The sequence below is a fragment of the Nicotiana sylvestris genome, chromosome 8 (genome assembly GCF_000393655.2).
Source record: "Nicotiana sylvestris chromosome 8, ASM39365v2, whole genome shotgun sequence".
In the NCBI taxonomy this organism is placed as follows: Eukaryota; Viridiplantae; Streptophyta; class Magnoliopsida; order Solanales; family Solanaceae; genus Nicotiana; species Nicotiana sylvestris.
Window position 1 is genome coordinate 201,340,396 of NC_091064.1, and position 14,173 is coordinate 201,354,568.

At 33.7% G+C, this 14,173-nt stretch overlaps 2 protein-coding genes across 2 annotated transcripts; one reads left to right on the forward strand and one right to left on the reverse strand.

Annotated features, from left to right (window-relative positions):
• Window positions 1-894: 894 nt before the first annotated feature.
• On the reverse strand, window positions 895-1,275 carry LOC138876245 (secreted RxLR effector protein 161-like). The gene has a single exon (XM_070155151.1). The coding sequence runs from the start codon at window positions 1,273-1,275 to the stop codon at window positions 895-897; it is 381 nt and encodes a 126-aa protein (XP_070011252.1).
• Window positions 1,276-6,299: 5,024 nt separating this feature from the next.
• Window positions 6,300-13,982, forward strand: LOC104238022 (uncharacterized). Its single transcript, XM_009792279.2, has 12 exons — window positions 6,300-6,605; window positions 6,727-6,811; window positions 8,481-8,532; window positions 8,624-8,644; window positions 8,734-8,787; window positions 9,149-9,199; window positions 10,348-10,410; window positions 10,726-10,791; window positions 10,873-10,911; window positions 11,666-11,788; window positions 11,924-12,016; window positions 13,520-13,982. The coding sequence occupies exons 1-12, from the start codon at window positions 6,518-6,520 to the stop codon at window positions 13,835-13,837; spliced, it is 1,053 nt and encodes a 350-aa protein (XP_009790581.2). The 5' UTR covers window positions 6,300-6,517; the 3' UTR covers window positions 13,838-13,982.
• Window positions 13,983-14,173: the final 191 nt, after the last annotated feature.

Consider the following 14,173-nt stretch of genomic DNA (forward strand, 5'->3'; position numbering starts at 1 on the left):
TAAAGAAATTTAGAAGGAAAGAAGGAGAATGATTATTGATGAAAAAAGAGTGATTGATAATGGCTATTTATAGCCTCATTTGCATGAAGACTTGTTGTGCATGGCAAGAAAGTAGCTGATCGAATTTGCCACTTTGCCAAGGCATTTTGCCACTTTTCTAATGTCTTCTAAAAGAGATGCCACTTGGCTTTGATTATGACAATTGCCAATAAAGTCTTTAAAACATTGTCACATTCCCCCGCTATTTTAAAGATCTTCAAAAATAAACTTGTTGGATTTGTATGGTTCAAATGTAATAAGTTTGGTGTCTTATGGACTATGAACAAAATTTAGATCAATAAAATTTAACTCGCAGAATTACTAGTGAAATATAATATTTCTATGAACCAATAACTCTTATTGTAAGTGAGAGATTTTATCAATTACATTTTGACCCCCGATAATTTTGTTGTTTAACGCGGTTTTGCGCCCAATAGGCCATGTGTTTGCCTGGTTATTCATAAGAGCTCTAGAGACTAGACCAAAATCTCATAGGAGCGGCTCACTCCACTCTCATATAGGTGAATTCATCAAGTGTATACTGCTTTTAAATACACCATCCATAAGGACCATGAATTTTATTAAGAGTTATAACTCAGCCTCTCAATTAGTAGCAGTCACGCACTCTCTTTTAGTGCATCAATACCAATATTGACTTGTCATTACCCATATGAACCTACTTCATGGGATCTCACATATGTTGGGTTACCATCTCTATTGACAACATATCGGCCTTAACCCCGTCTCTTTTGAGGTTTGAAGAATTAATTTTCTTCTCATGGGTTTAGTCAGAGGATTGACCAAATTTATCTCTGACTTCACATAATCAATGGAAATTATTCCATCTCTCAACAGCTATTTTATGACATCATGTCTCAATTTCATGTGTCTACTTTTACAATTATAAGATTTATTCTTTGCAATAGCTATTGCCGCTTGACAATCACAATGCATAAACACAAGAGGCAATGCGTCCTTTATTAAAGAGATATTAGCTAAGAAGTTTCTTAGCCACTCAGCCTTAGAACCAGCTAACTTCAGAGCTACAAACTCTGATTCCATAGTCGATCTAGCAATGGTCGTCTGTTTAGCTGATTTCCACGATATTGCACCACCACCAAGGGTGAATACATAACCACTAGTAAAATTTGTCTCATCTGAATCAGAGATCCAGTTTGCATCACTGTACCCTTCTAAGATATAAGGAAATCCACTATATAGGATACCATAATTCATGGTTCCTCTCAAATATTTCATTAGTCTACCTAATGCAGACTAATGCTCGATGTTGGGATTATGAGTATATCTACCAGTCTACACACAACATAGGCTATATCAGGCCTTGTAAAATTCATTAAATACATTAGACTCCCAATAATCTGAGCATATTTAGACTGAGCAACTGGGTCACCATTATTCTTTTTCAATTGAGAGTTAGCATCAAAAGGAGTGCTCACAGATGTGATATTAAAATATTCAAACTTCTTAAGAAGTCTCTCAACATAATGTTCTTGTGACAACATTATTCCATCTTCACTCCTTATAACTTTAACTCTCAATATTGTATTTACTTCACCCAGATCTTTCATATCAAATTAGCAGACAAAAATAATTTAGTACTTTGCACAATATTTAAACTTGTACCAAATATAAGCATGTCATCAACATACAGACATATTATCACATATTCATTGTCTACCACTTTAGTATAAACACATTTATCCACCTCAACTGAAGAAAAATAGTCTCTCAGTAAGACTTGTTCAAATTTCTCATACCCTACTTAGGAGCTTGTTTAAGGCCATAAAGAGATTTAATTAATTTACAATCTTTATTTTCTTGTCCAGGAATGACACAACCTTCAGGTTGAACCATATAAATCTCTTCTTCTAAATCACTATTTAGAAAAGCAGTTTTGACATTCATTTTGGTGGATAAAAAGCTTATGGATTGAAACTAAGACAATTAAAATTCGAATAGGAGAAATTCTAGTCACTGGTGCAAATGTATCAAAATAATCTATATTTTGTTTTTGAGAAAATCCTTTTGCTACTAACCGAGCTTTATATTTATCTAAAGATCCATCATAATTAAATTTCTTTTTGAAAATCCATTTACAACCAATAGATTTTGCACCAGGAGGTAAATCAGTTAAAATCCATGTATTATTTTTCATAATAGAATCAATTTCAACATTTATTGCCTCTTTCCAATAATTAGCTTCTGAAGAAATATAGCTTCAAAATAATTTGATGGTTCATTATCGACAAGAAAAGTTTGAAAATCATTTCCATAAGAAAAATATTCTTTCCTAGGTCTTTTGCTCCTTCTCAGTTCCTCATTAGAGGTAATCTCATTATTTGTTTCAACAGGTACATGATGAATTTTGTCAGACAATAGATAAATATATTCAAAGAACTCAACATTCCTTGTCTCAATTATAGTATTGCAATCAAACACATCATTTTTTAAACACAAGAAATCTATACTATGTTCAGCATATCCAATAAGCATGCAATCAGCAGTTTTAGAACCTATTTTCCTCTTTTTAGGTTCAGGCAAAAGAACTTTAGCAAGACACCCCCACATTTTTAAATATTTCAAGTTAGGTTTATAACCCTTCCATAATTCATAAGGAGTTTTATCGGTTCTTCTATGCGGTATTCTATTTTGTAAGTGACATGCAGATAAAATAGCTTCACCCCATAAATTATCAGGAGCATTAGAAATAACTAACATAGAGCTCATCATCTCTTTTAATGTTCTATTTATTCTTTCAGCTACTCCATTTGACTCGGGTGAATAAGGCGGAGTTACTTCATGAATAATTTTATTTTTTTCACAAAAATCATTTAAAGATAAATATTCTCCAACTCTATCAGATCTAATTCTCTTGATTTTTTTACTAAGTTGATTTTCAACCTCAGTTTTATAAGAAATAAAAGTATTAAATGCACCATCTTTATTTCTAAGCAAATACAACTTAGTATATCTAGAAAAATCATCAATTAAAGCCACATAATATCTTTTACCACTTCTAGTCATAGTCTGCTTTAAATCGCCTAAATAAGTGTGAATTAAAAATTACAATTCAGTTTCTCTATTTACGGAAAAACAAGTCTTTCTAGTACTTTTAGCTTCAGCACATATTTCGCACTCGTTAATATTGCTTGAATTTAAACTAGATATTAATCCTAGCGACTGCATTTTCTTTATATACACGACATTAACATGTCCTAGTCTAGCATGCCATAAAGAAATTGACTCAACCATATAAGCAGAAGAAGATGCATTTTTATTGCTAGTATCGAAAGTATTAAGTACAAATAAACCATGGTTACAATATCCATTGCCCACAAATATCATTTTTGGTCAATACGACCTCATCATTCTTGAAAGAAACCTTCACTCCAATTTTTTCTAATAATCCCACAGAAACCAAATTGGTTTGGATATTAGGAACGTGTAATACATCACTCAATGCTAGAGTTTTACCAGATGTGAGTTTGAGAAGAATTTTTCCTTTCCCAAGAACGCGAGTTATTCTTGAGTCATCAAGATAAATAGTTTCTTTTCCTTCTTCAATTTGGGTGTAAGACAAAAAATTATTTTTGTCTGCACAAATGTGCCTAGTAGCACCAGAGTCTATCACCCAATTTCTCACATTAGCCACATTATTTATTTGGAAAATGACCACAACAATTATATTATCCGCTTTAGTCAAATTTAATTTTGACTTAGTGAGATTATCATTTATCCCAACTCTTCTCTTGCATGAGGTGCATTTTTCTTGAAGGTTTCAATATTATCATTGGATATGTAACCATATCTATTCACATACCTGTGTTTTGATATTAGTGTCTGCCAAGGTTGTGGATGCAATAACGTATTTGCAACACCATGGATATCTGGCAGGACAACTGGAACAGTAGCAGCAGAGACAATACCAAAATTGGTAGCACCATCAAAAATTTTGGCAGTAGTATTACTTGCCATAGTTTCTTAGATTGTAGGGAAGTGACACCAAAAAATAACAATAATAATACTACTTCAATATTATTTGTAAGAGGATACACGGATTGACTTGAGTCATGCTGGACACTGTCCTAAGAAACTATTGTGAAATGTTTCCCCAGGATTAAACAAGTCCATATCTAATTTATTTAGAGGATATAGGAAATAACAAAATATTAAATTACAAACACAGCTATTCAAAAGAGGGAAACAAGAGAAATTAAACTACCAAAAAGAAAGATAAAAAAGGGAAGGTGGAGAATAAAGAAATTTAGAAGGAAAGAAGAAGAATGATTTCTTTGTCTTGCTAATGATTATTGATGAAAAAGGAGTGATTGGTAATGGCTATTTATAGTCTCATTTGCATGGAGACTTGTTGTGCATGGTAAGAAAGTGGCTGATGGAATTTACCACTTTGCCAAGGCATTTGCCAATTTTCTAATGTCTTTTAGAAGATATGCCATTTGACTTTGATTATGACAATTGTCGATAAAGTCTTTAAAATATTGCCACAGTAGTTTGGTTACAAATGGAAGATAAACGATATTTCTATATTTTGTGAAATTATGACTCCGTCACAAACAGAGAACTCCTTGCACTTCTTGTTATCGTCTTCATTGCATCTACTACTCCATCTTTCTTAACAAAAAAGAAATTTTAAAATAATTTTAATGTATTTGTTTGTCTCTGCGTGAAATAGTCATTCATCTTTTGGGGCAATTTGATGCACTTAGTTCTCATTAAGTACGAGTTTGAGAAAGGTTAAAATCACATTGATAGTGAAAAGAGTATTTGAAATTCGAGAAAAATAATAATTTTTGTACAAAAAAAGGAAACTTGAGAGAAGTGGATTATCTTCAAGAAAAAGGTTCCAAAAAAACAAAACTCAAAAGAGAAAAAGAATACAGAAAACGATCACCAATGTATATAATTATTTAGAAAGCCAAATTTGAACGTGGAAGAAGATAGAGAGATATATAATATGTTTACCTATATTTGTTTCTATTTTCATCAGGGAAGTCTTGTCTGATCTGCATGACTTGAAATTTGTACACGACACTGTTTAATTTGCACTTCCGTTAATTACAATATTAGCCCATAAACTAGCTTGTTTGGCATAGAGTATGCTATAGAACTCAACTATCAGTACGTATTGATACGTAAGTGTTCCATACAATACAACCATTTGCTAAGTGTATTTTTAATTTAAAAGAGTTAATATATCTATCAAATATGGTCATACTCATACACATCAGAATTTAACTTCTTTTGATCTCAACAACTTTCCCATACTACCATTCTTGAACTACAATCAAGTTGTCAGCCATATATACCTACCAATCTTGCCCCATACTCTCTCAAAAAATATTCTTCATGAGTTTTGTGTTAAACTTTCCCCTTTTTCTAACACTAGCTCTGGTTTTTAATTTGTTCATTTGAGACAGATTAAGAGACGAAAATCCATAGTGAAATTTGAATCCACGTCTAAATAATATATATAGTAGTATAATTTAGAGTTGTAACCAAAGACGGATCCAAAATTTAAATCTTATGAGTTCAACTTTTAAAGTTTTAGTATTGAACCCATTATATTTTTAAAGTCATGAATTCATATCTTCTATTTTTGTAATTTTAATAAGTAATAACAATTAAATTTATACTCCGCGCTAAAAGTTATGGGTCGATAATACACTACATTCGCCCCTGGTTGTTTACCCATCATTTTTCAATTGTTATTGTTATTTGTTAGACTTCTAATTCATAGATTATATGTATCAGACGTAACTAGTAGATAAAAAGTGATATGACTGTATATATAGGTTAATGTACCCCTCATCAGCAGCCTTCTTGGTTAAAGCTCGTTGCGAGCCAAAAAAATTTTGAACGTCTATAGACTATAATGAAATTCTTCATTTTGCTATTCGTTGTAACCCAAATATCGAGTTTGTGATAACTTGTGCAGGGTTTGAAAGAATAACTAAAGTTTTTTTAATTTTAAAAAGTTGAGAGTTGAATAGTAACGTGCCAAAATGAAATAACATAACTTAAGCACCAAGATTGCAATTTTCAGCCACAGGAGGTAGTTAAGGAGAATACTCGTCTCGTAGTATATCTTAATTCCGAGAGACAAAATAAAAGAAAAACCCCTATTTAATAAAAATACAAGAAAAAATATTTATAGTCCACTCTGCAGTTATTATTGAAGAAATAATATTGAAAACGACAAATGAGCCACATGCCCTGATGACTGATTCTTGTATTGGATTGTGATTGGTGGCTCTAAAATTTAACCACCGTTTCTCAATTATTGTTTTGTTTCTTCAGTTCAGTTCATACTACAGACTCCACCTACACAACCTTCACTCTCCTTCAAAAGTTCCTGGAGAGGACGACACTGTGGAAAAATAATTTCAAAAAGAAAAAAATATTGACCCAATTTTTTTTCTTGAGAGAAAATATTTTGATGGGGTTTAATTCTTGGTTCTTCCTTATCTTGATTCTTGTTGTTGGGGCTCCAATATCATCCTCTATCCCCTTTATTGTACTCCATGGTATTAATTATTCTTGTTTCTCAACTTTTTTACTGTTAATATTACTATTTTCATATAAATATTTGTTTATTTGTTGGTTTTGTGTGGATTAGTAACTAATCATAAGAGTTGGTGGTTGTAGGAATTGGAGATCAGTGTTCACACAATGGAGTCAAACGTTTCACTGAGGAACTAAGTGAATGGTCCAAATCTGAAGGATATTGCTTGTAATATTTCTTCTCTCTTTTTGTATTTATTTGAAATAGTTTTTAGGAGCTGTACTTAGTATGACCATATGATATATACTAATCTTATTTGGTGTTTAGCAAATTACTTTGTATATGATTGCAAAACTGCTTATTAATCTTTATCTGTTCTAATTAAAATACTATTCGTCCGTATAAAAGTTGTCTCTTTTATATTAAAGTGTCATGAAGCTTAATATGTTAATTTGACTTCATAAAAAAAAGGTAATATCTCTTTGTAAAAGATGTTTATTTGACTTTTGTATTATACTAATCTTAGTGGAAAAACAATACTAGGACAATGGTTGAAGTTAGTTTGTTAAAGAAAATTTATTATCAAACTATAAAATTTGAATAGTTAAATGAATTTTGAATTCTTGAAAGTGGTGGAGTTAGTATAGAATTAATCAAATGGTGTCACATATTTTGGGACATTCCAAAATGGAAAGAGGGTCTTACAAATTGGGTCTGAGGATAATCTTATTTGGTGTGTGGCACATTTCTGCTAACGGTGTATCTGTATGTAGAACTGCTTCTTCTGAAATAAAAGGTATTTTGTTTGATTGACAACGAAGTTTGAAAAGTTAATTCGACATATGTAGTATGTTAGTCGTAGTGGAACAAAATGATGATTGCAAGTTTCATAGAGAATTTATCACATCAAATTGTATTTTGAATAGTTAAATGAATTTGAACTCTTGGAAATTGTGAAGCATGTTTAAAATGGTGTCAAACATTTTTCAACATACCACATGGGAAGAGTTTCATATATGTTGTAGTTCCTTTTTCCTTGATAAAAAAAGTTGTAGTTCCTTTTCCTTTTCTTGAAGTAATGTTATTGCTGATTAGGCTTTAGTTAGTTGTTTTAGTGTTTGGTTGATACAGCTTAAGCATTTTGATAATGGTTACTACTATATTCCTCTGATTATTTAAAAAAGCCTTTTGATAAGCTATTAGCTTAGAGAAGCAACTTATACAATGAAGTCTGGTGAATATGCACTCTATTTATCACAAGTTGTGTCATGGGCTAGCTTTTAATAGACTGACATTCATCACTTTTAGCTAGCCGTTATTATTCTGAAGCAGAAGAGTTTATGCGTCAATATCAGAGTTGGAGTCAATTGTGGAGAATGGTTGTTCTTTGAAATCATGCTCAATTGATTACTTAATCTTCACTTATCGAAAAAAACTGATGCATGAATAAAGCTGCATGATAATCAGCAAAGTGGATTAGAAAGTTTCCTCAAAGACATCAAGCGCTCCACCCACCCCCCTCCGCACACCAGAAGAAAATGAAAAAAAAAGAAAAGATTTCTAATGTCTCCTAGTTATGTAGTTTTTTTCAAGATCATTAGTAGGAATTGTTTTGTTTGCCTTTGAAGCCATAGTTGAAATAGGTCTGAAGAAAAGGTATTATGTCACCATGTCTTGTTATCTGTCAATAGAGAGTTTACCAATTAGTATGGCTGGGGTTCAGGATTTTACATTTTGAATTGTACTTGCTGAATCTAATCTATTTCCAACACAGTCTTAGCTTATATGATTCTGTTCTATGGTCCAAGTCCTACAAAATCATCAGCGTTTTGTTCTCCACATGTGGTTATGTAACTTATATTGTTTAGTAATTGCACTCTCAACTTTCCCCTCGTAGGGAAATCGGAAATGGATCATGGGACTCTTGGTTTATGACTTTAGAGGATCAGGTAATGACATTGCATTATAATTTAAATGCTAGACGTCTTGGGCAATGAAATCTTGAGAACCTAGTTCTGATCTGTTCTTTTTCGTGTGCAGGCTGATGCAGTGTGTAGCAAGGTGATGGAGCTATGTCACTTAGTGAATTTTATTGTGGATAATCTCCCATGTTTGTTTTACTCACTGGCGAAACAAATTTTTGAGTACAGGTGAAGGAAATGAAAGAACTCCAAGATGGTTACAACATAGTTGGTCTCTCCCAGGTTATTTCAAGAAACTAGATCTTCTAAATTTGCATACTACTTTTATGAGTGTACTTTCCATCACTTAGTATCATATTTGTGTGTCAATATGATCCTTAACTAATTCCACTTGGATTTATTTAATCCATATAATCTGTTGGTGACCAGTATGATCCTTGAACTAAGTCTGCAATCACTGAACTAGCTTAACTCGTACCAAACATCCAAAACTAATAGCGTCTGGGTCATGCAAGACACATGATATCATAACATTATTATTCGCTTGGAAAGTATATGCTTATTTTGTGATGTAATATTTTGGATTCAATTGGTTTGAGGCTGCATGGACTGCATATTTACTGCTCATCTGCTTATGATGCAGGGTAATCTAATAGGCCGAGCTGTTGTTGAATTTTGTGAGGGAGGACCACAGGTACAGAAAAAGCTTAAAGCAGGCTTTTGGCTTTCTGCATGTAATTCCGATTGACTTCTGATTTTATTTGCTTAAGTCAAATCAGATCTTTCTTATTCTAGCCATTTCAATCCAGCTCTTGCGACATTTGTGGATGTGTACCTCCGTGTAAAATATGATTAGCCGCTCTATAGATCAGTCTGTGACTGGTTACAATTATCTTATTTGCAGTGAGCTCTCCCATTATTCACTAGGACAATGGAACCTTGAAACTAGAAAATTACTGTGGGAATGAAGACTCCTTGGGCTCACTTGTCAAATATAATAATTTTCCTTTAAAATAAAAAATCTTAGGCTCCATGTTCTTTTTCTTTATCTCCTACAGAATGTCAGTTCTCCAGTTCCAGTTTCTAATTTCCACTCATAGCAAAGTTGTTGGTAGATTGTCAGAATTATAACTCTTCACCTTGTCCTCATTCCCTTAAAATGACAGCCTTAGTATTAATGCAATACTCTTCACCATCAGTATAAGTCAACAACAACAAACCAGTGTAATCTCACAGAGTGGGGAAACCATCAGTAGAAGTCATTCTTCCAAATTTGAGGGCCTACCATCAGCTGTGGAAACAATTTTCAGGTCTTTACCTGACGAACTTCATTTGTATTTGTGCTTCTGGAGAATAGTCCATCACATATATTGCTCGGAATCGAAAAATACATCCAGTCTTTCCTGCAATACTCATCAATCTGTAATTTTTGAAGAAAAAACGAGATTCCCTAATTTGTGTGATGGGAATGCGAATGAAAAATGAAGAAAAACAAAAAATACAACGAGGAAAAGAAGTACTTTATCTCCCTCTTTACAGTAATTGGAGGAATGAAGTGATATATTGTATTGACTACATAAAGGGATGACGAGTTAAAACGTGCTGCTTCCCAACCTTGTAATCTGCATTATTTATAGTGAATGGAGAAATATTTAATTTTTCAGTTCTCCAAAGAAAGAAAAAGGAGAATTCCAAGAGAGAAATCATTGAACTTCTTAGCTTTCATGTGGCTTTTCTTTACATTATTAATTCCACATGTTACTGTTGTCATCTGTCTCGGCCTTATGTTTGCTGTACTTGAGAAATTTCAATAATAAGCATTTGTGCTTGTTCCCGTGACAGGTTAAGAATTTTATTTCCTTAGGAGGACCTCATGCTGGCACTGCTTCAGTTCCTCTCTGTGGTGTAAGTGTTTGTACAGTTTTATACCATCATTTGCTATCTATCCTTCAAAAAGACAAGTTTACTTGGTAGTTTCTGGTAGCTGGTTTATGTAAGGATTTTTTTTTTGGTCATCTGCCTTCTTCCTTTGGGAAAATTTAACAGAAGCCTCTTAGCCACTGTTATAGCTTCTTGATGATAATTATTGAGGTGAAATACGACCACAGTAGTGGTTTCGCCGCAGCAGGGGTGACGAGGCTGATTTATAGATTTTTTATCACTGAATCATCCTCCTTGGCATGTTTTCACATTGTTCTTGATCTCATATTCATTTTGCAGTCTGGCATTTTTTGCATTATTGCTGATAGTCTAATCAAGTCGGAGATATACTCTGCATTTGTCCAGGTATTACGAAGTTCTGATTCTGTTTTCTTTACCAAGGGAAGTTTGGCATGCTTCCTTGGAATGATAATATTTAATTTGCAGGCTCACTTGGCTCCTAGTGGGTATCTCAAGCTTCCAAATGTAAGTGGCATATTATTGCATTTCACATTACGTAATGTCATAATGTGATCTGCAAACAATCCTATGACAATTTTTAGTTGCTTCACAACTTTGCTTCTTCTCTGTATATTGGTGGGAATGGAATATCTAAAATCAAATTTCAAATTTGCAAAAAGCCTGGTTGAACTAAAAAGAGAACAATTTGATAAGCCACAATGCGCACACTCCAAAATTCATAATGCTTATCCTATCTGTTCTAGATGTCTTGTCTCTGTTTCTCTATTTTATACGAGTTATTGTTTGAAGAGAAAAAAGTGGTTGCATGTAAGTTCTTTGAAGGATAGAGAGGAGTTGACTGCATCTGGTGGCTGCTGCATTTTGGGATTTTAGGTTGGTTGTTGATGATGCAAAATCAAGGGGAGGAATTTTAGATCCATTTGTTAACTAATTCTTACTTGCTTTATTTTGTAGTTACCATTTTATAATGTGATTTTTCTTCTGAATTTGAAATCAAAGAATACCGCAGCTGGATGTTGAAAAAAATGCTAAAAGAAGGTGATGGTTGTGAATGCCATGAAAATGTAAAGTTCCACGTGTTAAAAATATGGTGTCTCAAAAGTAAATTAATCTCCTTTTCCTTCTTTTGGAAGTTTGAAACTTCCAATGATTGTTTTCTCCAGGATGAGTTGTTTTCTTCTAGAGTGGGGTGGCGAGGCAAAATTTATTTACCAATCTTTTGCGTTTGGAATCTTAACTTGTATCTCTCTCTTCACAGAATATTGCTGGGTACATGAAAGCCTGTCATTTTCTCCCAAAGCTTAACAATGAAATCCCTAGTCACAGAAATTCCACCTATAAGAAACGGTTCACCAGCTTGGAGAATCTTGTCCTTATCATGGTTTGTACTGCAGTCCTGCCATTGCATTCTCTTTTTGTTTCTTTGTTTCAGTTTGTGTCAGATGACCGCAATTTGCAGCAGTTACAGTAACAGCACACTCTTCTTTCCTGTGTTCTTTTTCTTTCTTATTCACAGTTTGAACATGACACTGTTTTGATACCAAGGGAGACTTCTTGGTTTGGATATTATCCAGATGGGGCGTTTGACCCCATTTTGCCACCAAATAAGGTATGCTGTTAAATCTGGTTAAGAGTATTGTTCGGTTTATATTACTATTTGCTGCTGTTACAGTAAACAAGACATACCCTTATCTTTTTCGCCCGTGATCAATTTCTTCATGCAGTTTGTTTTTCTCATCTTTTTCTTTTCCTCTGTTTTCCCTCAAAGTACCCAGAATACTGCATATACCGTAGTTTACCTTTGCTTACATGTTCTAATTTGTTGGATTGCATCTGTAACCATTGAAAATAAGATAGGGGTGTGTTGTGGTGTTTCTGAATGGACTAAATAGGTAGAAAGAAACTTACTATGTAGAGGTCATATTTGCTATCTTTTCTTTTCTACTTACCGTTAATTCCAAAACAATAGGGCAATAAAGTGTCCTCTACAATTGCCACCAAGATGTTATGCAGTGGCTAAGTAAAAGCCACAAAAAGTTTCATAGGGTTGGGTTCAGTTCAATTAGGTGGGACTTGAATCAAGCCAAGTTTAAGATCTAGTTAATCTTGACTCAACCTGAATGTATTATGCACGGCTTTGATTTTGAGCTTCAGCTTCATTTGAAGCTAAAAATCAATTGTGCTTGCAGAACAAAATGCAAGCTCGAGATCAGGATATTGACAATTTAAGGATAAATTTTCCAAGACTTTTCTGGTCCTCCATATTGTTTAATCAGGCCTCTTTTGCCATTTATGTCATGCATTTATCTCTTTTTAAAAAAAACACAAGTAAACCCCTTCACATAAATGAGAAGCTACGGAGATAAGATTTTTTATATTCAAGTGGACTCGATTACAACAACAACAACTACCCAGTAAAATCCCACAAAGTGGGTCAAGTGGACTCGATTAGACGTGCAAAAATGTCACTGTTCTAATTCAACATGTATCAAACTATAATAACTTCAACTGAATGTGATCTCGAACTAGGCCTTTATGCTTCAATCCTGTTGGCAGACTAACTGAACTCCAAGGAGTTATCGGTAGAAGCTCCATTCTTTAGTACTATTTGACATTCAACGATTAATTGCAATGATTGGTCAATTTCCCAATGTAGTGTGCTCGTCTTTCTTTCTAATTAACTGTGACCGAGTTCTTAAGGCTTGAGCTCGACATTTGTCAAACTAGAAACAAGCTCAACTGAATTATATCTCTAACTAGGCCCTTTGAACTTCTGTCATGTTCCCCGGGATAACTGTAATTCAAGGACTTACCTGTAGAATTTCCAATTCTGTAATATGATCGATTTCTTTAAATTTGATGACTAATGTCGATGGTTTCCTTGCTAATTAACAGCAACTAAGTGTTATATCTGCCGTTGCACACCCATCTATATCTTCCTTATTCCATCATAACGTCTTGTCTTAACCTTACCTCATAATCCTAGTATTTTTTTTTTGGCCTTGCAAGTCCACAAAAGGCAAGCTCAACAATCTTGAAAAGAAATTTTGCTTTTCCCTACATGTGCTTCAAGTTTACCCTATTGAGATTATTGCCTTTAATTTTTTGGCAGACTGAGCTCTACATCGAGGATTGGATTGGTTTGAAAACCTTGGACGATTCTGGGAAGGTGCAATATGTCAAAGTAGCTGGGAATCACCTTCAAATTTCTTCAAATGATATGAGAAAGCATGTTGTTCCATACCTAGCAGAGAATGCATCATCAGACGGGAGCTCTGTAAATGTGGAGAGCGTGGCAATGCATGATTTGCAAGACGAGTCATCAACCATTTTTACGTTTGAAGGTTCCTCATCTTATAATTGGCCTGCACCTGTCAAGAGCTTCTTCGCCGATCTACTTGGTTTGACCATAGATGAATCAGTCTCTTGACTCTTGATTTGGTTGTTTGATTGTTGGATGATTACACGATATACAACTTCATTGAAATATAACATGGCTTTGATTGTAAGCTTTATGTTATCTTGTATGTACATGTATGTGATATACTACTAATATCAGATAGCATTACTAGCAACTGTTTTGCCTTTGTTACCTTTGTTCTGTGTGAGTTTTTGTTAATATAGTGCCCCAACTAGAGCTCCAAAAATGTAGCATAAGATGGTAAGATTTGCTTAAGCAGAGTCAATTGGCAGCGTGAACATATCAAGGAGATCTATAATGAAATTTGGTATACAACTGATAAACAGTTTAGCATAACCATTTTAA

Excerpts from the sequence above, each read along its gene's own strand:
- LOC138876245 (XM_070155151.1), bottom strand. The coding sequence starts at position 1,275 with ATGAATTATGGTATCCTATATAGTGGATTTCCTTATATCTTAGAAGGG.
- LOC104238022 (XM_009792279.2), top strand. The coding sequence starts at position 6,518 with ATGGGGTTTAATTCTTGGTTCTTCCTTATCTTGATTCTTGTTGTTGGG. Across the intron at positions 6,606-6,726 it reads CCCCTTTATTGTACTCCATG|GAATTGGAGATCAGTGTTCA; the intron begins GTATTAATTATT and ends TGGTGGTTGTAG. Across the intron at positions 10,792-10,872 it reads TATACTCTGCATTTGTCCAG|GCTCACTTGGCTCCTAGTGG; the intron begins GTATTACGAAGT and ends TTTAATTTGCAG.